General features: G+C 61.0%; 1 protein-coding gene across 1 annotated transcript in view; it reads right to left on the bottom strand.

Moving 5' to 3' along the window:
* Window positions 1-25,411, bottom strand: part of SMG6 (SMG6 nonsense mediated mRNA decay factor) — a 97,064-nt gene that overhangs the window by 3,204 nt on the left and 68,449 nt on the right. The window contains exons 13-15 of the mRNA XM_088530023.1: window positions 12,275-12,451; window positions 9,329-9,478; window positions 2,275-2,428 (exon numbers count right to left, since the gene is read on the bottom strand). Coding sequence (XP_088386149.1) covers window positions 2,275-2,428; window positions 9,329-9,478; window positions 12,275-12,451 — 481 coding nt within the window. The remainder of the gene's footprint in view (window positions 1-2,274; window positions 2,429-9,328; window positions 9,479-12,274; window positions 12,452-25,411) is intronic.

Raw genomic sequence — 25,411 nt, 5'->3', positions numbered from 1 at the left:
CGAGCGGGCGCACTAAACCGGAGGCTCGGCTAAACCGGAGGCTCTCACATCTCAGCGTCCCCCGTGCCCCTCCTGGGGCTGCACAAGGGCTCTGGGGACAGCAGCGTCGCTCCGGGATGCGTCCCCGTTGCATCCCGCGAGCGCGATGCACGCGAGCGCCGGGGCGCACGTGTGCGCGCGAGGCAGCCGCTGTGTGTGTGTGTGTGTTTTAGCCATGGCTTCATTTCTGAAGATTGTTTCCGAGCTTGGAGCCAAGTCCTGAGTTCAAGTGGGAACTATGCATTCCTTGGGGGTTCAGGGAGAGAGCTCGGGGTCTGAGGCCTCTCCCCAGTGCTGTGAATCACTGCCCGGGGAGCCTGCGTGATCGCTCTGTTCCATGGTGAGGCTGGCACTCACTGTCTGGGTATTCCAATTAAAGCTGCTTTGCTCCTCGCTCTCAGGCGACTCCTCTTGCTACTGCTTTTAGCGACCTGATGCTGCCATTTCCACACAATGCACGGCTGGGTGAGGGGTGGGGGGAGCCGTGCAAGAACGGAACATCAAACAGGAAAAGCTGGTATTCCCTCCCGAAATCCGCCTTCCTGCTTCCAAGCTAAACAGGCTTCAAAGGGGAGGCTTGTTTGTGCTTCTGCACCAGGCCTGGCTTCTCCATGGCGGGGTCAGCCTCAAGGAGCACGGAGCAGGTTAAAGAGCAAGAGAAACAAACGGAACGCGGAGCTGCCTGCTTAACCCCTTGCTGCATCCCCGGGAGGAGCGCGGCGAGTGCCCTGGGACGGGGGACGGGCACGGACGGGGGCTCTGCAGCGACGGGACACCGCACCGAGGCCTCTGCCCCCAGCGGACAAGTTCCTCCTCCCCACGCTCGTGGACAAGTTCCTCCTCCCCACGCTTGTTCTCATCTCCGATGGCCTCCCCGGGGGCACGAAGGGGAATTCAGGGAAGAGCCTGCCCAGACAGAGAGCGTTTAGCTGCAGGGCAGAAGCAGGGGCGGCTCTTGGCAGGCCGGGGCTGTGAGGCTCCGCGGTCCCCGGCGCAGGGGACGGGGCAGGACAGGGGACAGCAGCTCTCGGTGCTGTCCCCGCGGCTCCTCCCGGGCCAGGCCAGGCCGGGCACATCCCCATTTTGCAGGTTCAGGGACTGGCAGGGTTTTGAGCTCTGCTGCAAGACGCTCGCCCTGGCCGGGGTTCGGATTAGCGTGAAGCAGCGAGAGCCCCGGGGAGGCCGCCAGCACGTGCAGGTGCGAACACGCTCCCCGCAGCCCCCGGATGCCGCGGGGGCGCCCGGCTCCCTCCCCGTCGCCCCGCGCAAAGCGCGGGCACGGCGAGCCCGGGCACCCTCCTGAGCCAGCCCATGGCCCCGCGCTTGCTCCGGGGCAGCACAGCCTGCTGCAGTCCCAAAAGAAGCCCCACGTTGGCTCGGAGGGCAGGCACCCCTGCGTGCCGCAGCCCAGGAGGTGGCACGGGCGCTGCCGAGACCCCGGAGATGCCCTTGGAGCAGAGCCGGCCCCCGGGATCCGGCGGCTGCAGCCGGACCGGGGGCAGCGCGGCGGCTCCGCGGCGCTTGGCCCTGCTCCTGCCCTCGCCTCTCCTGCCGCCCTCCACGTTGGCACCGGGGCCCCCGGGCGACACTGGCCAGAGGAACGTTACCTCGAGCCCAGAGAGCGATCAAACAATCAGAGCAAAGGCATCTAACCAAATCCTCCCGCCACCCTGGGAGACCACCCAGCAGCACAGCCGTTATCTGCCAGGGTGAGTGTTTACCAATAACGGGAACCAGCTTGCTGTTTTACTGCGAGCTTTATAAGGATAAAAAGAAGGGCTGGGCTTGAGCAGCTTGGAGACGCTGGGACACAGGCCGGCCATTTGCTCGGGCTGCCTAAGCCCCAGCTCAGCTGGGATAAGCTATCTGCTTTGATTGTTTAACAATTCCTCCTCCTTGCTCCCTCCAAAATTCCCTCCAAATCCCATTTAACACCCGCCTGCCTCTTGCAGCCCCTGGCACCCCCAAATGTAGCACAAGGAGAGGCACCCATTTCGTGCCACGGGCAGAAAACTGGCAAGAAGGGAGAAGCTGGATGCAGGCACTCAGCTCCATGGAGCTCCACGAGCTCCACTGAAAGCAAACGGCTCGTGCCAGGCCTGGCTCATCCGCAGACACAACCTCACCGAGGCCCCGGGCCACATAAGCACCAGGGCTCGTGTGGCCGGGGAGGGAAGGAGCCAACACGTTGGGACGCCCGGTGGGCGGACGGGACCCCGCGCTGGCCCCACTCACCGATCAGGGGCACCACCAGGATGAACTTCCTGCACTCCAGGAGCGTTGCCAGGCTGCTGAGGTGGTCGATGAAGCCGTTGGTGTCCGGCACCAGGAAGACGGGTCTGATCTCCAGCTCCATCTGTCTCACTTGACTCTGGTCCTTCAGCACGGCCTGTTGGAGGAGGATGGAGGGTGAGTGAGGAGGGCATCGGCCCTGTGGACCCCCGAGAGAAGACAAGTCCGGCTGCTGGGCACGTTTCCCACAGCAAGGACACAGCGCCCGACCCCCTGCACATCCCCAGCACCGCGCGCTGCAGGCCTCCAAGGAGGACTTTCCCAGGAAAAGGCAGCCCTGGAGAAAACAGCCTGGCACCAGCCTTGCAAATAGAAGTGTTTCAGGATTTGTCCTATCTGTACGACTGGCGGTTGCCAGGACTGATCCGCACTGGTGCCGCTGGCCTTACGATAGAAGGGGGAGAAAGCAGGGGCTGGAAGAGGGAGATTCCGGGACTCCGGCGGGTAGTGGCTCAAGGTGACAGCTCCCCAGCAAAAACAAACCAGTGTGGGACATGAGTCATGTCCAAAGCCACCCAACACAGACCCCTGCGTGGGCAGGAGAGGTCCGTGGGGAGGGGATGTGCGGCTGCTGCGTCTCGCTTGCTGCTGCACCAGGTCTCGCACATGCCGGGCCTTTTTCCGACCACATCCAGCTGGGAGGCCAGGTGGATTCCAGTCCTGGAAACCCAAAGCACTGTCCTTGACTGAGGCCTGTGCACCCACAGGAGGCCAGAGGGCCTCACGCACGTGGGGAGGGTCTGCTGGGCTTTACTAGCACCCCTCTGGGCTGTACCTGGCCCTTTGGATAAGGCTCATTGCCAAAAAGAGACCCAAGCGCTCACGTATTACTTCAGATGCTATCGAAGGACTCGGGCTCTTTAGCAAGTCAGCGGCTTAAAAAACTCAGGCTGCTATTCTAGTGCTTCCTCTGCTTAAAAATAGCAGCTTCCCTGGACTTGCTCGTGTTTGTTGCCTCTAATAGGAACTGGTCACCCTCGGAGCAGGGCAGCAGCACCGCTATGGAGCGTGTCCCCCACGCAAAGCCCCGCGGCACCCACGAGGAGCAGCCCAGGGAGGGCAGGGGAAGATCAACCCCTTCTGCCCGATGCTGCGGGAAGCTCCTCCGCTCCCTGCTCAGGGTCCGAGCCCTCCTGCCAACGTGCCAAAGCCTCGAAGGCGCCCTGGAACCATGAGCTGCACCAGGCGGCAGCGGCCGTGGAAATAAGTGGTTTTTCAGTCCATTTCCCAGTGCTGTCATCTGGCTTTAAATCAAGGCGCCCTGACTGTGCCACCTCCCACAAGTGCCTGCAGACTTCCCCACATGCCTCACACCCTCTCCCTGGCACCGCCGCTCCCGGGGACGCCGTTCCCATGGACCCAGAAGGGCAGATGGGAAAGCTGGGCCGGCCTGGGGCCAGGGAGGTGTCTGCCCGCTCCGGTGGCACTGGGACCTCCGGGTTAGGGGCCACGGAGGTGCCACGCAGCCTGCAGCGCGGATAGGAGCGTGGGCGATGCTCCTGCACGCTGGGGTTCTGCCAACCCCATCGGGCCAGCGCGGAGCCCTGAGGGAAGCTGGCGGGAAGGGCGAGCGCCACGACGCAGAGCAGCCTCCGACGGCGCCACGTGAGGCTCGAGACCCCGTCCACGCGCCCGCGTGGGTCCCCGATGCCCGGGCTCCCACCGTCCTCGCGAGCGGCGGGGTCACCTCTGCGGGGACGCAGGTGACGCTCCGGGCGCGACCCCGGGGGCGGCTCCTTCCCGCGTGGCATTCGCCCCGGCGGCGCTGGCGGGCCGTACCCGGCCGATTCCTGGCAGCTGCGAGCGACGCCTGTGCCGGCCGTCACGTCCCATTCCGCTCCCCGGGCCGCCCGGTGAGAGAAGGACACAGGATGCGCCGGGAGTGAAAGAGCGAGGTCGGCGGGGAGCGTGCCAAGTCCCCTCGCAGAGCTCCGGCCCGCGCGGGGAGCCAGAGGGAAACTCGCCTTTGCAGAGTTCAGAGGCCAGCAGCGAGATTTATTTTTGTTTGTGTGAGTAAAAGGCTGCAGAAGCCTCTGGCCAAGGGGCTCGGGGGGGAGGGGAGTGGCCTGTGATTCATACGGGCTCGCGCTGGCCCCGCGCCAGCCGCGCAAGGGAGCCCATGTGCGGGACGGGGAGGCGAGCGCCGCCTTAACCCTTGCGCCGGTGCCGCCGGCCTCCCCGCTCCTCCGGCTCCCCGCTGCGAGCCGGGCGCTGCGGGGCGCCCCGGGAAGAGCGGCCGAGCCCCGGAGTTTCACCCCGGGGCTCAAATCGTGGGTGATTTTAGCCCGGATGGGGGTCAGAGCTGCTCTGCAGCCCCCGGGTAGAGCGTCCTGGCGCATGGGGGGAGCTCCGAGGCCGGCGGCTCCTGCTCCCCTCGGTGCCTGCGGTGCAGGGGCTGCTCCAGCGGCAGCCGCCGGCCCCTGCCCCGCGCGCGGGGGCTTCTCCCGGGAGCGCGGCGGGAGCCGGACGCGGCTCCCTCCGCTGCCCCAGCTGGTGGCAGCACTGAGATCCGGCGCTCCTGCGCGCGCAGTCCCAAATTCCCAGCTCATCCATCAGCTGGAATCACCTGGGGGATTCCCCGGAAGCTGCCGCCCGGCCAAGCGCTTCCAGTTGGGGAAAGGGCACCGGGCCCCGCCAGAACCGGGCCTCGAGGCTCTGTGCCGAGCGCGGCGGCGGGGACCGGAGCGCGGCCGCCACGCACAGCAGGACGGCAGGAGTCCGAGCACACGGAGCGCCCGAGCTCCCCTCCCTGCAGCGCCAGGCTGGAAAAGAGGCCTCCAGCCAAACCCTGCAGGGAGCAGCCACCTTGGGGACAGGTCCCACAGGGCCACCCCGCACGGCCCCGCGGGGCCGTCGCCGCCTGCCACCGCCGTGCGCACGGGCAAACCCGGCGCCGCCGCCCGCGGCCGCCCCGCGGGGCTGGCGGGCGGCTTTTCCGAGAACAATGCGCGCGAAGGCTCCGCTCGCGGCCTTCCTCCTCCCGCGGGGCTCCTCTTCCTCAGGAGCGAACGTGTCCCGGGGCTGGTCGCGGGCCGGGGCGGCCGCCGCGGCGGAGCCGCCGGGGGCGGGTGCGCGGCTTCCGCGGCTCCCGCGCAGGTGCGTGCCGGCGCGTGCGCCCGCGCCATTGTCCCCGCGCGCGCCGCGGGCGTGAATGGGGGGCCGGCTAAATTTAGCGGGTTACTCACGCGGCCGCCACAAAGGAGCGGCCGCATCTTAAGGGGGCGGCCGCTCCGTGCGCTCGGAAGGGACAGGAGCGCGGCTATTTCGGGAGGACGTGTCATCACTGGCCGCCCCGTTCGGCCGCTTCTGTAATGCTGAGCAAAACAATAGCAGCATCCAGAGGAAGAGCCTGTTATGTTTCAGGTGGGATGTTTTCAACGGCGCAGGAAACCCGACCGCTCCCAGCGCGCGGCAGCGGCACAAAGGACAGGGGACGCGGAACAGCGTGGACCAAGGGCCTGGCCAAGCGGCGGGGAGCCGCGAGCGGGGCCAGCACCGGGCACTGGCCGGGGACACGGCCCGGCCGCTCCGGAGCTGCCGCCTCCGCTTCTCCACCTGCCTCTGGCCCCTCTGGTCGTTTGGGCCGGACCCAGGCCCGTGTCCGGCCTTTCAGCTGAGCCGGACGCAGCACTGCTGTCCCCAGAGGGGTGAAATGTGGCTCTGGGTACACAATAAGGGCAGGGACGGGTCGCCAGCGGTGCCCGCAGCAGAGCAGGCGGAGCGGGGCCGCCGGGGAGAGCGGCGAGCCCCAAAACCACGGCCAGGGAGGGCCAGGCAGCCGAGGGGAGCGAGCAGCTCGGCTCTGCGTCCCGCCGGCCGCTCTGCTCCCCCTCGGCCTGCTGCCTTTGGGGCGAGGAGGAAACGAGCTGAGCTCTCCCGCTCCCTCTGCAGCCGTGGCGATCGCGGGGAGAGGAACAAACCACCTGCAACCCCCGGCTGCTCTGCCCACACCCCAACTTCCCCATCAGTCTGAGCAACAGCCCTGTGCGCACCCAGGCCAGGGCAGTGACCCGAGGAGGGCAAGGAAGGACAGGCCCGCTCTGAGGCTGCTCCTCATGCGAGCAGGGCCCTGGATGAGGCTGGGAGCTGTGACACGGTGACACGGTGCACGAGCAGGGCTTCCCCTGCCAGGGGACACAAGGCAGGCGAGCAGGGAGATGAGCCAGGCTGCAAAATGCCAGCATGGATGCGGGGAGCCTCGGCCTAGCAGAAGGAAGACCAGGACTTGCTTGCCTGCAGCAGAGGTCGAGGGGACAGGGACAGCAGCCAGGAGATGCAGCAGAAACCACCTTTCCACCCTCCGGGGTGCCAGTCCTGAGCACAGAGCAAAGGCAAGTGATGGAAGAGCAGCAGTGAAGTGGGACAAGCATCAAGTGGATGGTCTCCAGCAGCAGCAAGAGCTGAGCAGCAAGAGGCGAAGAAAGGAAGACAGTGCAAGGAAACCTGCTGGAAGAGGATGATGGATTTAGGCGGGGGAAGCCAACCCACCACCTGCCTCCGAGCAGGATAAGACTTGGAGGCAGGAATGGCAAAGGAGCAGGAGGCAGCCAAGCACCAGGCCAGGGCTTGCAACAGCAACGAGGCGGGAGCGCAGCGAGGCCGGGGACTCCTGTCCCGAGCAGGCAGAGGGAGCACGACTCCGCAAGGCCCCAGGGAGGCCGCAGGAGGCTCCCAGGGCACGGCTAACCCTGCCAACAGAGGGAGCAGGGAAACTCCCGCAGGAGAGCACTGAAACACGGAAGATGATGGAAAGCCGAGAGGGAGGCATGCCCTGAGCCCGCTCTCCATGGGAGGCAGACCCAGAGAGCCCGGGTACCCGTCACAACACCGGGACAACCACGTGGCTGTGTGGGGAGAACTGAGGCTCTCTGCTGTGGAACAGAAGCTGTATCTGCTGGACGTGGATGAACATGTGGAGCTGCAGCCTGATCCCTGCGTAAGGGAGAGCAAACCCCAAAAGCAACAGCCTGAACTCCGCAGCTAGCACCGAGCTAGAGAAACGGGGTGAAACAGAGAAAGCAGAATGTCCCCAGCCCTCAGGAAACCCGAGCCCCAGCGTCTCTGGATCAGAAAGGCGCAGGTCAAGACGGGGAAGTTGCCGGGGACGCGGCGCTGAGCTGGCGCCCACGCGGCCGAGCCGGGCGCTCGCGGCGCTTTCCCTCGGGGCCCTTCCGCTTCTGCGGCCGCCCGGTCAGTGCCAGGGCGGGGAGAGCAGCGGGGCCCGCGCACGTGTTCCGCTCCGGGCTCTTCCCAGCCGGCTCCGCACTGCGTGACTTTCCCAAAGCCCCAAGGACTTCTCCTCCGCCCCGGCTCCGAGCGCACCTCGGCTCTCAGCTGTGCAGCCCCCACACCCTCGTGCTGACCTCTCTCCGAGCCCCGGCCCCGGCAGAGCCGGGGAGGAAGGGAGGAGCGCGGGGAGAAAACCCCGCACGCCCCAGGCAGCCCCTGCTCTCCCTGCAGAACGGGCAGCGCCGCTCCCGGGGGCCCCGCTGCAGCTGGGCCGGCCGCCGGGGCCGGGATCTGCACGCGCTGCCCTCCCTGAACATGTGCAGTTCCTGTTTGCTGTGTCTGTACAAGGCAGTGGGAAGTGGGGAATTTACTTACACCTCCCGCTTAACAACCCTGGGAGGCTGGAAGGCTTCAGGCCGCTTTAATTTACAGCCCATCTCTCCAATCTCTCACTCGTTCGCTGCTGCTTTCTTCCTTATTGTATTAATGTGACCCAGGTACCTGCCAACAATAATGGACTTGCTTGCGGGGGCGGCCCCTCCCTCCCGGCACAATTTATACCTTTGCCTTGATATGAATTGCTCAAAATTCAAATGAAGAAAGAAAAGGCGAAATCTGCAAGGTTGGGGTGGGTTTGGAAAAGTGAAGCGCAGTGGTTCTGGGCCCGGCGCCAATAGCCGGAGGGTACACATGTGCGCGCTCTCCCAGTAGGGCCTTCAGCAGCCCTGTTTTACAACCACCTCGGCACACACTGTAGAGTTCACGCATATGGCCAGACAGATGTGTCTGGCTTACGTTCAAGGCTGGAAAATGAAGAATTATGGAAGTGAAGGGCCCTGGGCATTAGAGAGGGCGGAGGTGAGGGGGAGGGGAGCCAGGGAGAATTTTCCTCTGCTGAGAAATCCTCATCTGGGCTGCGAGGCTGGAGGAAGAGGGGTTGAGAGGGAGCAAGGCAGCCAACAGCCATGCATGTGAGTCTGCTCTTAAAGCAACAGCATGCACAGCCAGGCATCTGCTCCCAGCGCGACCAGTTTAGGTCACTGCTTCCCACTGGGAAACGTCCTGAGATTGGGTTGGGGCCAGGGTGGGATCACCTGCATCCCCTTCTGCATCCCCTTCTTCTCCCCCATGGCGATGGCAGCAGCGGAACACGCTCTGCAGTCAGTGCTCCGATGGCAAGAGCCGTTTGCAGCCGATTTTTCCTGCCTCTGACTCTCACATGAACTCTGCTGCTCGTGTCCCACCCTCTCCCCTGTCTGCCCGTGCCCTGCTGCACAAGAAAGCTGATTTCTCAGCCAGCCTCAGCATTGCAGTGACCGTGTCCCAGTCAGGGGACAGTTGGTACATGCAGCACTGCAGACATCAGCGGGCTCCCTGGGGTGCTGCTCCATGCAGAAGGGGTGCCCCAGTTCAAGAGGGCTCCCCAGAGTCCCTGACACACTTAGCTCAGGGCTTGGGAGGGCAGGGCTGACCCCGGCGTAAGGGTCCCACCCTTGGGGTGATTCAGCAACACTCATTTGACCCTGTCCACCGAAGCCAAAGCTAAGGCTGCAGCTGGGTTTCAAAGAGGCAGCATAGAGCACCTGCCCCTGGGGAGTTCAAGGTGCCTATGTGACATTCCCAGAGGCCACCACTTCGGAAGCATGGCAAGAAACACCTGAGTACCACCAAGAGAGTGAGACAGGATCAGCCCAAGTACAAAAGCAAAGTAGCTCCTCGGGCAGACGGCGGATGGACGCGCTCGCTGCAGCCGCACACCCCATCCTACCTGAATCTTGTCTTGGCGACGCTGCTGCTCAGCTACTTTCCTGGCCAGTGCTTGCTTCTTGGCTCTGAGTTCCTTGATGTCAAACTCTCCGCCGCTGCCTTCAGCCTCAGAATCATCTTCAAATGCCTCAATCAGGACATCATCTTCCTTCTTCCAGGAAATGCATAGAGACAAAACGGAGGGAGAAGTAACTGTAAAGGATGCTGGTGGCAGGGACTCTGCTCGCACTGCTCTTCCCTTTCCAGCAGACACATCCCTGCTGTGCATGGCTGTCCATTCCCCCCTGCTGATGGGTGACCATTTCTAAATATCCCAAAGAAGCAAGCAAAATAAATAGGCAGTCAACATCCACGTCGTGACAAGATGAGACACAAGGTAACGGGCTAGGGATGACAGTGACAAGGTAGGGGAAGGACAGCCCTGCTCAGAGCTGTTCCAAAAAACAACTCTTCCTACTTTTGGAAAACTCCTTCCACAGCCTCGGGCAAGTCCCTGATGCTTTATAGGCTTCAGTTCTATAAAATGGGGAGCATGGTGTTTCCCTATTTCCGTGCCTTGCCTGTCTTGTACACCCCTAGAAGCAAAGGCCATTTTTCTTCCCCTGTCTGCACCCAGGTTTTGCAGGGCTGCTGCGGTACCGCTGCCTCGTTAGAGGCTGGACACGCAAGCCCATCATCCCGAGAGGAAGCTCAGATCCATGATCTCAGGGGAGCAAAGAGCCAATTCCAGTTCTCCGTTTTGATCTCAGAACAGGCCAGAAGATTCCCGCACACACCCCAAAACTTCAAGCTGAGCTGGAACAGATGTTTTAGAAAGAGACACTCAACCTTGATTTGAAAATCCTACGTGCTGGAGAATCCGCTACGTCTCGAGGTCAGTCATTTCAATGTTAATTACTTCCTCTGTTAACATTTGCATCCTACTTCTAGTCTGCTTTTGTCAGGCTGCCTCTGGCTGGGAACCCGGTCTTTGCTACACTTAAGGGTCCCTTGCTCTCCAACCTCCTACCTGTACAGCTGCTTCTGGCCCATGTTACATCCTCACCCCCTCCTAGGTAAACTGCATGTAGTGACTTTCCCTCAGCTCTTTCCAGTGGGATGTTTCCAGCCCCTCTGCACTTTGCCTGTACCCTGGAGATCCCAGTGTGGACCCTGCTGCTTCTGCTCCTGGTGAATTCAGAGCTGACCTGTCCTTAGGTGTGCAAATGCCCTGGACATGGGCAGGCAGGAGGTGGTGGCTGGTGTCCAGCTGGGGATCTACCACAACCCAGAGCAGTCACTGCTCTCCCTAAGAGGTCCTTGAAAAAAAATCAAAGGGCTACGATGGCGCTGGAGAAGTTCTCAGGAGAACCTGCAGGTCCACCAGAAGGACCTGCTTTAAGCCCCAGGTGGGCTGCAGGGAGACTTTGGGCTGTATTTAAACAATCCTTGCACTCCATGTCTATAGACCCAATCAGTTCCCTCGGCCCCACACATGCCTGGCCGCAGAACCCAACAACTTTTCTCTCCTTGTGACTTGCTAGCCATGGGAAGGAGGAAGATGGAGCCCTCAAAGTCACTTCCTTCTCCCAGGACGGCAAGGGGGATGCTGAGAGGGGGACGGAGATGCACGTGGGCGTCAGAGAGGAGTTCCTGTCAGTTGCAGATCTGCTGCGGTGTTTCGGCTTGGGAAACGTTTGCCAGGGCTCCCGGGTGGTCACGCTGGCGAGGCGGGAGCTCGGACCCCAAGGAGGAAGCTCCAGGGTTACGCAAGGAGCTCCTGGAGAGGTTCCCACAGCCCAGCGGTGGCTGCAGGGACTGGCCAAGGGGAGCTCTCCTCCAGCTCGTGCTCCTGCCCAGAGCCAACGGGACAGTCCGATCCAGCAAGCTCCAGGGAGCGGGACTGTCCCCATCTGTGACACTGCTGGAACCCAAAGACCCTGAGACACTTACAGCAGGGTCAGCCTGAAAACTTCCCGCACAGCCTCCCAATGAGGACAGGGGATCCAGGTCCAGGTCCCCCCTTACGGTGGGATCTTTTGCTGCTTAGAGTTTTGTTTTGAGCCCCTACACACCTGAAACCTGCCCCTTGCTTGGCTGGAGCCATCTGCCAGGGCTCTGAGCGCTAGGAGGGTGCCAAGCACCTTCTTGCTCCAGGGCTCTTTTAGTGCCAGCAATTTTGGGCACACTGGGACACACACTGCAGGCCCCACGGCACCGGGAGAGGGGAGGCCAGCGTGGGACATCCCCTCATCCGGCTCCGCGCCTCCGGGATGCGGGTGCCTGGAGCGAGGCCGGGCAGAGCTGGGCCACCCAGCTCCCCGCTCCAAAAGCCTCTGCCCTTCTCTACTGTTTCCTTGGCCTTTCAAACTGCAAGATTAAACACAAGAAAAGAGTCAACCTGCAGAGCGGTTGGCAGGGCCCTTAAACACACACACGGAGCCTGGAGTGAAGCAAGGCCTACAGGAACAAGCAAGGGCAGAAAAACAAGAGTTGAATTCCTTAATCACATCAGGATGTGAGAGGCAGGGGAGGGACGGGGCGCCAATGTCAGCTCTTCCTGTACGTGTGCTGGAGGCTGGAGCTCGGGCCTCTGCCGCAGCGAGCTCCATGGCTATAAACTTGATCCCGGGGCTGAACCCTGACACCCCCTCGCCCACCTCCTCTCCCAGGGCCGCAGCGCTGCACGTTATTAAAGCTCGCTCCCCCCTCCGAGCATTAAAAAGCAGCATCTGGAACTCATAGCGGCGCGCGAGATAGAGGCACATGGCTTGGACTGGCAGGAAAGGGCACGAGCAAAGTACACTCGGGAGACGAGGGCTGTGCACCATTTACCCCCCTCTTCCCCTCCATAAAACGCACACGCAGCCAGGCTGGCTATAAATAGCGGGAGCTGCAGGGCAGGCAGAGGCTGGGCCCCACAGGGGTGATTCTTCCTTCACCGAGGCGCGCTCTTCCCGCACGGTACCTGATCTTCCAGTTGTTTTCCCTCTTGGCTTCCCATTTCCTTTCCCATGGCGTCTGGGACGGGTGCCACTGACACATATTTTCCACCCTTGAATGCCAGCAAAGGCTCTTCTTGTCCACAAAGGGCTTCCAGGAAATACTTCAGAACTGTGACCCTCTTGCAGTCGGCTGCAATAACCTACAGGGTGAGGACGAGGGGGTTGGGGAGAGGGAAAGGAAAACAAAGTCAGTGCAAAAGGGAGGCGGACGGGCAGCAGCCAGAGGGAAACGCGCGGGGCCGTACGGCCTGGCAGCACGCAGACAGCCCGGCCCTGCACCCTCCGCATTCCCCTCGGCTTTCCAACAGGGATGGGAGGGATCTGCCCATGCTTCCTAGCCCGGTGTCCCGAGGGAGAGGGAGGCAGGCGAGGGCAAGGTCAGGCACATCCAGCGCCGATTGCTGCAGTTTTCACGGAGCGGTGCTGCCCTCGCCGTGTCCCCAGGGCCACCCGGCTGCTGGGGTCAGCCTGCCCCTTCCCAGCGCCACCGACACAGGGGAAGTCCTGCCCAAGCGGGAGGCAAATGATGTGGCCGGCCTCGCTGTTTCGTTTCAGCTAAAAAAAGCGGGAAAGCCGGAGGGCTCGGGAGGCCGCGGAGGGATAGGGCAGCTCAGAGCCGGTGCCTGGGGGCGTTTTGCAAAAGCAGAGCACCATGAGGAGCCCGACCGACCGCCCGGGGAGCCGGGAGGGCTGGGACTGATCCGGCCAGCAGGCGACTCAGTAACACGGGTAATTATCCCATTAACGAGGTTCCCAGATGGAGCTTCCAGAGTGTGGGAGCCTGCTGCCCAGGTGGCCCCGGTGTGCGTGGGGCTGGCCTCCACCTGGGCCACAGCGGGACTCTGCTCCGATGCCTCCCCTTGACGGGTACCACCTTGGAAAGTCAGCAAACGGGGCTAAACGTGCTAAAAAGCAGGGTATGAAGTTCACGTTGACGCCTCCGAGGGCTCCGGTTTGGGCCTCGTCTCGTGTGACAGCGGCCTGTCCCCGAGCGGGCCGGTGCCGTGGGGCTGGCAGTGGCCCGTGTCGCGGCCCCGCCGCACCAGGCTGCCGTGAGAGGAAACTTCTGCTCTTCCACAGCGCTGCCAGCTTCCTCTCGGCGGGCTAATTTTAACCGCCGTGTCTCTGCAGTGCGTGTCAAAAACCTGACCCTGCTGCGACCTCCAACCTCCCACCCCAGCTACTGCCTGCACGAGGCACCCTTACATAAGAGGAGCCGGATTCGCCTCCGCCGGTGCCTCCTGGAGCCGGGCGACCGGCACGCGGAGGGGAAGGGAAAACCAGCTCCTACCTCCCGCCGGGAGGCCGGTGCTGCGGGCGAGAGGCGGCGCGGGCCGGGCGGCTGCCATCGGCGAGGGATGCCGGGAGCGAGGGAGCTGGATGCTCCGGGAATCCGTGTGGGACGGAGCTGGGGACGCGGCGAGGGGAACAGCAGCCCAGGGGGAGGTTGGGCTGCCGGGAACTTTCCTCGTTCCCGGGGGTTTCGGCCCTCGCTTGGAGCCAGACTACGGCGCAGAGCCTGCGCTTGCGGGGACCCCAGGCTGTGCGGCTGCAGCCTCGTATCTGCCAAAGAGATCAGCTCTCCTTCCTGACACCATTCCCAAGGGATTTCTCGGGGCACCTCTAGCCCTAAATGCAGCTGCCTCTAGCTCAGGACCCCGGTGTTTTCGCTGTGTGTGCATGAAGGGCGACGCAGCGGTGTCTGCCCAGCAAATACTTAAATCTTGACGACTGGAGACTCCTGGCTTGGGACCGATCAAACGTACTGCAGAAGGGCTCCTTTCCCCCAGCTGCCTTGGGGATAAGGCCAGGAAGGTTCCCTCCCTTCTCCCATGCCAAAGAACCAGCTAGGAAACAAGAGATCCCCGGCCAAGCCAGCGCAGCCTGGTGCTGCCTTCGGCTCATCTGCTCGGGGGGAAAGAGCCCAGCCGAAGGCCCATGACATAATGCCACAGTAACTTGTCTCATGAACACATTTTTCCAGCCCACATGAATGAAAAACAGGGAAAGAGCAAATGCTCCGAGCATCCCTGTCACGTGCAGCCGCAGGACGGAGCCCGGCTCCCGCAGGACGTGCCAGAGCCGCGGGCGCCGGCGCTCCCGAAGGCAGCCTGGCCCAGGGGAGCCCGGCCACGGAGAGGCTGGGAAAGCAGTGACCTGCGACTGGCACCAGGGAGCTCCAACGTCGGAGCGGGGCCTTGCGTGACGTGCGGCAACCTGCTTCGGAGAAACTTCCCGTTTCGGGATGGGAAGGCGAGTGCCCGCAGCACGCCGCGGTGCCCAAGGCCTCGCACCGCATCCCCGAGCCGGGGAGGCCACAGCAGGGAGCGGGGGGCTCCAGGAGCCGCCCGGAGCCTCCGGAGGGAAAGGCCAAGCACCGAGTGAAATGCGGGTGACGCGCTCGGTGACGGGGCCGCGGAGCGCCAGCAGACAGCAGGAACCGAAAACCCGGCGGTGAGAACGGGCCTGACACGCAGGCGGCGCTCGCAAAGGAAAACCGAAACCGAGAATTGCTGAAGTGGTCGGGTGCCCTCCGCCGTGACCCGGGCTCGGTTCCGCAGTGCCGGGAGCGCCCGCGGCGCCCGGCGAGCCGATCTCACGCTGCAGCGGACGCGCTCAGCGCCGAAGGCAGTGCCAGCCGCGGCGCGGGCTCGTTAGCGCGCCGGCTGCTAATCTGCAGGCCGCACGTTGCCATCCCGATCGGTGCCTCGGCCCCAGCAGGACACACATTAACACGCGCTAAGTGCCTGTAAAGACCCCGTGGGCTGCGCATTAGCTGCGCCAGCTGCTGCAGCATCAAAAGCTGCTCTGTGGTTGGAATGCTATCGGACAATCCATCCCCATTACCTGCTACAAACCTTCGGAAAGCCGAGATCGGAGCCCCAGGAGGGTCCTGAGGTCCAACCCCAGCTCCAGGGCTGCTGCCCTCAGTGGCTCTCACCTTGTTTTCCCCCACAGACGTTTTGAGATAAAGCAAAAGCTTCCAGAGACGCCGGGTGCTGCTATTTATACAGGGACTGGCCAGCCCCGGTCTCAAGCAGAGGCAGCCCTGAAGACAGCGCGTGTCTCCCAGGAGGTTTAAGGGCAAGGAAACGACTTGCTCAGGCTCTGGGGGCACCTGCAGGGGTGTCTTGCTCAGGCTCTGGGGACACTGGCGGGGTGACCGTGGGTCCCCAGGAACCCTGGTGGGTCCCCACGGGCAGCGCCAGCCGCGCTGCTCGGTGCACGGCCTTCCCGCAGCAAAGCACGTCGCTGTCGCAGCCACCGCCGCCTTCCATCAACTTTTACAACTTGCTAATTTTACGCAGCGCCCTGAAGAGCAAATAACCGGCAGGCAGGAACGCGGGCTCCTTCGGCGAGGCCACACGCTCCGCAGAGCCGCCCACGGCCCGGCCAGCCGGCCAGGGGACACCGCGACCGGCCACCTCCAACGAGGGACTCGGTCTGGGGCAGAGGGACCCAACCCAACGGGGAGGGATCCCAGGGGCTCCTGCAAAACCTTATCCCGCCCCAGCAAGTAGCAGGCAGGCGGCTCCGGAGAAGGGTTTACTTGGAGCATGGGCCGCCGCTCTCATCCCAGTGTTCTCTGTGTGAGGGGGAGACACGAGCACATCCCGACAGCTGGATTCAGAAGGGGAAAAGGACATGAGAAGCTTGAGTCATAGCACGGAGAGATCCCATCCCAGAGTTGGAGATGGGAAAGGGATAGGAATTAGAGCCGCAGCCAAGCTAAAGCAGGATCCAGCACGGAGATAACACTGTTTTTGCCACATCGATTTAAACAGGGCTTGGTTGGAGTAGCTGATTTATGCTTAAAGCAAGTTAGCTCCAAACAATTTAAACCACGAAGTGTCTACCAGCCCAGCTGAAACATTTCTATTGACTGCATTAAAACATTTACTGAGGCCATGGCTAAATGCCTCCAAATGCCCCATGCCTCCTTTTCCACTCCTCGGGAGCTGGCACAGAGCAGCAAAGGGGAGAACAGCAAGTTGCAGGAAGAGAGCGAAGGGAAGAGCTCGGTTTGGTGTCATCCCTGAAGGGTTTTAGTGCCACGAGCTCATGCAAAAAGAGCAACGGTGGCTGCAACGCAGCCCCACGCTGGGCACTTCTGGTTGTGACGAATCTTGGTCACAACCAAGACCCTCTTGGTCTTGAGGGACACGGAGCCAGCCCAGAGGAGCCTGCGACCGGAGCGGGCTCCGCGGATGGGGAAAGGCTGCACCGCATCCGTATCCGACGCTCCACCACAGCAGAGTGGGGTGCATGGCAACGTGCCCAGGGACGACAGAGAAGCTCAGAAGCACCATTCCCATCGCTCTTCCCCGTAACCATTGCTGGAGAACCTATTTATGTGAAAAATAGGAGCTCCTCGAAGAGAGAGCGCAGGCAGTATCTTGGCCAAACGTGTCTCCTGGTGCACTGAGCCTTGCGGAGAGGCACAGCTCCAGCCCTGCGCTCTCCATGGACTCGGCCGAGTCAACGGAGCAGATGTGCTCACAGTCTGCCAAACACTTCCATCTTTCCAACCCCGGATACGTAGCTCGGCTACAGTTTTGACTGGCCTCTAAAGCTGGAAGGCAGGATGGAAGGGGCCCGGCTGTCTGCCACCACCAGGGTCTGCCACAGCAACGCAGAGGAGAGGCGCACATGACACGTAGGTGCAGAGCCGGGGACAAGGCAGGTCCTAGCCAAGGAAGCCAATTTTCACTCTCAGACGTCAGATACACTCAGGGGAAGCCCAGGGCAGCCTACACCCACTCTTACCTTGCAGGTCATCAACCCGCACTCAAGATACTGGTGCTTGGTGCTGTTCACAGCCATGGGACACCAAGACGAGATACATCCGCGATGCTGAGGGAGCTGCGAGCGCTTCTGGGGATTTGGGTCTGTTCTTGACAACCCCTGCCCAGGGGTGGGGATCCCTGCACAGACACATCAAGCACAGACAACCTTCCCCAGAGCTGCCAGGGGCCAGTTTTCTCACGCTGGCTGGCGCCTAGTGGTTGTGGGGCAGGAATACAGAGCGAATTCTTACCGATTTCGGCCAGAAGAAACCTAAAACTCTTCATGGAAAGCCTACATTGCCACTGGTCCCAGTTTACACCCCTTAGTGTCATAGCACAGCCCGGCACTGCCCTAGGGAACACATCAGAGCTCCTCCAGATCCTCAACACAAGCAGCTCCTCTCAAATCCTCCCTTCCTTGGTCACGACTTACCAGGGGACAGGAAAGTTGCTTGTCCATCCCAAAACGCATCCAAGAGCACTGCAGGAACCCGTGTGACTACAGCAGTTCCTGCTGGAAAAGCCAGCGCTGAAGTCATCAGAAAGAGTGACTCTGGATGGAGAGCAGCTCTCCAGGTTCCTCTCGTGTTTCTGTGCCCAGGACAACCCAGAGATCTGGGCAGACCTGCCAGCCCAGGGCTGCTCTTCTGAAGTGTGAGGAGCTACACAGCTCCAGAGAGGAAAGTTTCCAACGGTTTCCAAACCAAGCTTTTGGCTTTCGCTGACATTTGGAAAGACTTGCCCTGATGTTTTATTCACCTGTTAAGTGCGCTGAAGAATGGCTTTTGTGAGCTCCTCTCTCCAACTCCTCTCCAGCGAGCAGCAGCATTTGCAGCACGGAGCAATTGGCTCCACGCTGCATCTGACAGTTGGTAGCTGGGAGGCTGGTAGTGACTTGATTTAATTTTACCCCTGGCAGCCCCTTCCTACTGGCCAAAAGGTGAGAGGAAAGCGTGACTTTGGCCCGGGTGAGGTGTCCTAGGGAAGGTGTCGGAGCACAGGAGACGTCTCCAGAGCGATGGAGATGCTTCGTCCGACTGGTGGCTGAGCCCGCGTTGTGTCCTCACGCGGCGCTGCCAAGGGCTCCAGCAGCGCAGCGAGAGCCACAGGCTTCCCCACATTGCAAAATGTTGCCTCCAATAAAACCCGGCAGGAATTTCCATCGGAGAAAGCAGTCACTTCCACTCCCTGCAGCCCGCGGCCAAGCGCCCCGGCGCAGCTTCCACTGCATTCCAGCACCGAGGCGCTGGGAAAAGCGATTCCCACAGTTGGGAAATAGCTGGGGCACTTCTGCTCTCTGAGGTGAAGCCTTGAGCACAGGAGCCCGTGTTTCACTTGCTAGCTAGGAGAACAAGGGGCTAAAAAGAAACGGGGCTTTCCAGCAGGCCTGTGACACAGCTCCAGGAACAGCGCGAGTGACAGCCAGGGACTCCCTATTATAGCCATCTCCTCCGGTTCCTCCTCTGCTCCCAGCACATCCCTGAACTTCCCAGGGGAAAAGAGACAAAAATTCAAGCACTAGAGTAACGCCAAGACAAGGCAGAGGGAGCCCGTCCTGCTCTTCCCTTGCAGATCCTACTGGCACTGCTACCCAGGGAAGACAAGTCCCTGAAAATCTGTCCCCAAACCAGTGTCCCTGGCTAGGCAAGGAGGAAGGCAAGGTCTGTATCCTCGCTGAAGTCAGTGTGGCCCTAACTTCAGCTTTCTCAGGGCACGGACTGCTGTCCCAGCTGTGAGAATCTCCAATCTTTTCCTTTTCGGGGACGGGGGGGAATTTATTTCCTCTGCCATTTCGGAGGATGCCTGCCTTGCCAGAGATTGTTTTGCAGAGTTCAGAAAGATAAGAAAGTGGTTAGCAGGCTCTTCAGTGGAGGAAGGGAGGACTGCTTAGTAAGGGAAAGGGGACGGCTCTGCCCTGGGCAGACACCAGCTGCCCTTCCTCTGAGGCCCGAGCTCCGGGGGACGCGGGCGCTGGTGACAAGGACAGTCCCTGCGCACCCCGCTCTGCTCCCCAGTGTCTCCAGATCACGACTGCTCAGGGGTGTCCAGAAAAGCCGCCGGTGTCCAGAAAAGCCGCTCTCCTGCCAGAAGTCGGATCCGGCGCTCTTGGAATTTGGGAAATGCAGCAGATGAATGTTCAACCCAACTTCCAGATTGCAAATCTCTGTGCGCTCTTGCAACAGGAACAGCCCTTTTCCAGGGGACACGAAAAAAAAAAAAAAAAAAGGCAAGAACCAACTCCAAGCTGTTTGCACTGAGGGGAAAAACGGGACTTTCTATCTGTCCAGTCAAATCCCTGAGCAAAAGCATTTGTGGGTTGCTAAGAGAGCGTGACCAGGCCCACGTGTCCCCAGGACGCGGTGCCAACACGTTGCAGGGAGCTCAGCTCGGCCCCTCCGGATCCCACATCCGCACCGGAGCCAGGCGCTCTCCGAGCAGATAAGGGCGCCGTGCGCAGCCACCGGGCAGGGCAGACGTTTCGCTCCTGGCTGATAACGTTGGCTCTTTCACAAGGATTTCCCCATGCAGACGACTGCTGCGTGCTTGGACCCACCGAGGCACCCAGTGACTCACGTACCACCAGACGGGACACTAATGTCTAAGGTAGCAGAGGGCCAAGAAGAGGGCGGGCTGGGAAGTGCACGGAAAGCCTCAGCACAGAACGGGAAAATGGCAAAAATAAGGCAAAACGGAGCTCACCCTACGAGCTTCCCTTGCTCTTCTGCCCTGCCTGCCTCTCCCCTCTCCAGCGTGATGTTGGCGGAGGCCAGAAACCACCACGTTGGCCCGTGACATGGGGAACGTGCCGGGCTTCTACCCGTGGAGATGCACCAAGGCCTTTGCAAACGTGACTTCTGCCCTCGGCAGCGGCAGGGAGGGGAGAGGTAAGAGCTAGAACATTCTGCTCGTCCTGGCAGAGCCAATCTGGAAGCCGTTTCTGAGAGTTTACACAGCTTATACGTTCTCCATGCAGTTCCTGGACGCTTTCCATCACAGATGAGAGTTTTATGTCGAATTTTAAGTTTGACCACAAATATTTAAACTTCCTTGGACCACAAATGTTGTATCTTCTTTGTGGTTTAGTTGGCACCAAATGAGTATTTACAGATCCCTATACGTCTGTCTGTCATTTAAATATCTCGCAGAGGTGCCAAAGGCTTCAGAAGTGGAGGGGCTCCTTGGGCAGATGCTGTGATTCACCCTCTCTGGCCTTCGTTAATCTGTGCAGACGAGGAAGAGGAGCAGACGCTGGCTCAGCCCGTGCAGAGGGCACAGCCATTTCATACTCGCACTCATATTCAGTTTGCTTTTCAGAGAATGTCATCTGAGCTCCCACTGTAGCTTCCCCAGCTCCTTGCCCTGGTTGATATTTGAACTGGGATGAAAGTCTTTGGAATCTTCTCCTCTTCTTTTAGGAAACCTGGGATTTCTGAGCCTAAGGAGACTGTTCAATAAAAACCACTAAAAGCCCCCGAAGCAGCACAGTTCCCACCTGGCTGCTGCTTGCAGCCACCCCGCCTGCATTTTCACTTCCTCAAAGGCAAGTAATTCTCAGAGAGTCACGATCCCGACCTGCCCAACTGGGATCCCGCTCTAGGGAAACTGGTTATAGCGGTTGCTCTCAGGGGCCGAACGGCTCTGAATTCAGGGAAGGCCGGAAAAACACAAGCAAACAAACACCCTAAAAGGTGTCTCCTAAGTCCCCCATGGCAAGGGAATTCACGGGGAGAGGAAGAGCAGATTGGAGGGTCCCTGGGCTGTCACCCGGCGCGTGGGGGAGTTATGGGGAGGACGGCCTGGAATCGGAGCTGACGTGCGTGCGCGGCTCCGGTCGGGCCCCGTGTTATTCCATCAGCTGCGGGTGCTTCGTTTCCTTCAGCCTTTTTAGTCTAGGACACAAATCAGACGCCTGCCCCACTGATTCCAGCGGAAGCGGGAGACACCCCTCGGATGACGCTGCTGTCCCCGAAGGGCACTCGAGCCCCTGCCCTGTCCTTAGAGCCTGGCAGCGCTCCCGAGCGCTCCCGGGCTGCTTGTGCATCCCGCTATCCCCTGGGAATGCTGCAACAGCGCACACGGAGCAAATGTTTTGCACATCAGTGCAGACACCTGACCAGGGCTACGGGAGGCAAAACCTCTGCTGTCCCAACCAGAGCCAACTACATCAACCCAACCTGCCCAGTGCTGCTCCATGTGCCCCGCTGGCACATGGGCACTGCCGGGGCGGTCGAGGGCACCTCTCCACCAGGAGAAACAATGGAAACAACCAGAGGATTTTTTTGGAAATGACAAGCAAAGACCATGGGAAGGCTGGAGAGCAGTGCCCAGGCCAGCTTGTGCGCGGGGAGGAACCGCCACCGTCAGCTCCTCTGCTGCGCTGTGCCCGAATTCCCTCACAAATCCCATGGGGATATGGGAGGCAATGCAGGAAAATGCCCCCGTGGCGGGGTCGGCTGCGGCACCAGAGATATCAGCAATCCTGGAGGCAGGAATGGCCAGCGCGGGAAGCTCCCGCCGCTTCCAGCGGCCGCTCCGGAGAGGGCCAGACGCTGCGTTTTGCTGTGCAGCGAAATGCTGCCACTTAGGGGACTCCCAATGACGTGAGGAGTCGCCGTGCGCCCGAAAGCCCCGTGGCCTCTTTGCGGAGGGGCTGCTCCGAGCGGGACACGCTTCCCTGGCTTCCCAGAGAGGGGCCGTTCCGAAGCGGAGCGGCGCTCCGGCCCGTGCGGATCCCGCCCTGCCTCTGAGGAAGCGGCGAACGCGCTCTCACCGCTGAACGCTCAGCAATTCTGGCACATGATTAATGGCCCGTATCTCAGAGTCGCTCGCTCCAAGCTGCAAACACACCTAGGAAAGGGAAGGAGGAATTGGAACCCGGACGAGCACGGGAAAAACTATTCGCCGCGTCTTTGTTTTCGGCAGGGCTCCTCCTCCCGGGAGCGGGCGCCGAGCGCCGGGGCCCCTGCCCGAAACGCAGGAGCTCGACCAGAACAATAGGGTGGGGACTCTGGATGGGCCCGGACGAGTGGGGTGGGCTGGAGCGGGGGCACCGCTCCATCCTTTTGACTTCATTCACACTTACAGCTGCATTAGAGACATTTCCTGAAAGCCCAGTAGGAAGAGAGGGGTATTCGCTCACTCCACCCTCCATCTAGCGCTGTCCTTGCAATCCAGCCACGGACGGAGAGCCAATTTCGGCCTTTGGCAGAGCTGCAGGCCAGACATTACGAGCACTGGTGTGAACAGAGCAGGTCCCCACCCGATGAGCAGCGCGCAGACTTGGAGCGGAGCGCGGGGGTGCTGCAGCCAGACAAGAAAGAGAAAAAAAGTCAACCCGGGGAAATGCAAAGTGTCTCAGTGTGCCCGAGGCGGCCCTTGAATTCGCAAGGAGGTGGCAACAGCAGGACCGAAGCGTTTGGCTCCGGGGTGCTAAAAGGTGCAGCCGCTGCTGCGTGAAACAGGGTGAAGCCTCCGTTTTTCCTGCAAGAGAAACGGTGGGAGCAACAACGGGGCTGCCCGGAGGCCCAGCACACGGCACTGCCACCACGGGGTCACTGTCCCCCCGCGCAGTCCCCTCCCGATGTCACTGTGTGCAGAGCAGGGGGCTGGCGGCAGCGCCCGACTCACCGCGCTCGGGAGCCCGCGCGGCCCCGGCGCCTCGAGATCCTGCACGCGGAGCCTGAAAAACAACTTGTTTTGTTGCGTTTTTTTTGGCCAAAACCTAAAAAAACCCCATTCGCCCGCCTCCAAACCTGCAGTTTCTCAGCCCAAGTCTCACGAAGGCTCTTGTGAATCTGCTCTACCTTGGGCTGCAGGGCACCTGCGGCAGGGACAGCGGGGCCATGCAGCCAAACTCATCATCTTCAGCCCCAAGTTTCACATTTCAACCATTTTTGGTGCATCTTCGAATTAAAAAAAAAAAAAATGGAGGCTGCGATTTTTTTTTTAATGGGAAAAGTATTTCTTTCATTCTCCCATAACACAAACCCAGCAAACATGAAAAACATGAACCCAAACCAAAGCTCAGACATCACATCTGGGGAGAGACCAAGCATGGAAAATTTTAATCCAAAGGTTAATGTTTGGGAAGCTCCGAGTGTGTGAAAAGAGGGGTTAGATGGGTGCTGCTCCGCGACTCGAACAGTTGTTGCCGCCAAGTGGCGGCTTTCAAACGGTGCCTGCCTGCCCCGGCGCAGGCACGCGGGGTCACAAGCTAAAATAGAAAACAACTGAAATCCCTGCAAGCAAACAAGCCGGGAGGCACATCCAGTGCTGGAAAAGCCGAGCGAGGAAGGAGCCAGCAGCGCAAAGTGCAGCTCGAGCCCCGCGACTGGGAACAGCCTCCTGCTTTCCCCCTGGGAATGGGCGCTGAATCACACGCACTGGTGTCCCTCGGTCCCCTGGTCCCTCCGGCACCGGCTTCACAGCTCCAAGAACCTGTTGTTCTTGTCCCAGTTGTCACCTCCTTCCTCTCCGGTGGTCACCAAACTGTGGGCATTTTGCATGGGGCAGCCTGACCCTTCGTCCTTGCCACTGGCACAACTGTCCCCCATCGGAGTACGGAGCACCCTGCTCCATCGTCACCTGCCGCACGTCTCCACCGGGAGCAGGGGCCTCGTCCGCTCTCCTGGTTATTCCTGCCTCGCGCTCCGGCTCCTTCCCACCGCCCCACTCACATATCTGCCCCTCCTGCAGCTCATGCCCCGTTTTCACCACTTCCTGCCTTAAAAATGCCTTTGTCTCCATCCTCTGCATTAGATTATGCCCTTTCCAGACCGCTCCTTCCAGACACGGCGAATCCCTCCCGCCTCGGCTCTTGCAGACCAACATCCTAATGTCTTTGTTAGGGACAGGGCCTTGCTTGTAAAACTGCCACGTCTGCTCGCGGGGTCGTAGCAGCAGGAACAACAGCTTAAAAGCGACAGGAGCGAGAGCAGCGAGTCCTCCCACACTTAACCAAACACCGGGAGAAGGGACCATATGTCCGCAAAGGCGGCGCATCAGGTGGGCCCGGCGCAGGCTCCCCGGGGCTGGGAAGGCACCGGCAGGCGTGAGAGCATCCGGCACCGCGGATTTACTGCGCCCCAAGGGAGGATTCCCGGGATGGGGCTGGGATGAGGAGGTGGCGGAGCCGGAGCCGAGCTCCCCGCGTCGCCCTGCCCTGCCGGGAGAACAGCGCCTGCTCCGAGGGGTCCGCAGGGATCGGCCCGGAGCCGGGAAAGCGGAGGGGACAAGTCAGTTCCATGCTGGGCTCCTCACTGGGATGGGGCAGGAGGCCACCAGCACTTCGTGTCAGTGGAGACACTCGCCAACTTGATGCCACTTCTTGACGGCATCCAGAGTGCCACTCTGCAACCCTGGTAGCCCCTCAAGTCCTTCCAGGAACCCAAGACTGGGCGATTCAGTGTGTGCTCATGGAGACACAAGAGCAGAGGACTGTGTCCTGCTGCAGGGGACGAGGAGGGCTGTGTCCCAGCTGGGAACAGGACCTTGTTCAGCCCAGCGTGATGGTGCTGACCTGAGAAGCAAAGGGAGACAGTTGGGATGGATGATGGATTCACCTGCAGCGATGCTGGGTTTGGGTGGGAAGAAAGCTGCTCAAGACATCAGAGACAACCAGGCTGCTGGAAGGCAAGGGAGAAGGTCAGCACAGGGCAGAGGGAGAGTTGTGAGCTGGCAGGAGAGACAACAACCTCTGCAAAGGGTAAAAGAGACCACAGAAGAGCAGGCAAAAGTACAAAGGGTCATTTAACAAAGCACTGGATACGGAGTTCTGTATCAGTGCAGCACATACAGGAGCTCCCAAGGCTCCCCTGACTGAGAGAAGACACTGATATCCAGGCACCTCTCCCATAACCCAGAACTACACTTCTCTCTCCATAAGAAGCCCCCTAAATCTGTTCAAGACCAACTCCAGCAGCACAGAGATAAACCAAAGGTGAAGAAAAGATAAGTGAGGTTGAGAGAAACTCCCCACTGTGGACATGGAGCATTTCTCTGAATCCAGGAGAAGGGACCCTGAGAAGAAAACAGGCAAAGCCCGTGGGGACAGGGACACCAAGAGCAGACCCCGAGGAGGAGCAGGAGGAGAAGCGCGGCAGGGTTCACCCGCAAATGCAGGAGAGGTGTTTGATGAGAAACACGAGCAAAACCGGCTGGCAAAGAGAGCGCTCGGGACGGGGCTTCCTCTGGGCTCCTGCTCGCTGCAAGCAAGTGCTAGCGTGCTCGGAGGAGTCCAAACAGAGGACAGGAAGGTTTGCTCCAGCGGCCCATGGACCATAGCTCCTGCTCCGAGCTCCGCAGCCCTCCAGC

Source organism: Tinamus guttatus, unplaced genomic scaffold (assembly GCF_059628265.1).
Source record: "Tinamus guttatus ecotype Peru unplaced genomic scaffold, ASM5962826v1 Tinamus_guttatus_pri_ptg000356l, whole genome shotgun sequence".
Lineage (NCBI taxonomy): Eukaryota > Metazoa > Chordata > Aves > Tinamiformes > Tinamidae > Tinamus > Tinamus guttatus.
Note: the sequence above shows the minus strand (reverse complement) of the source record. Positions and strands in the feature narration are given on the sequence as shown.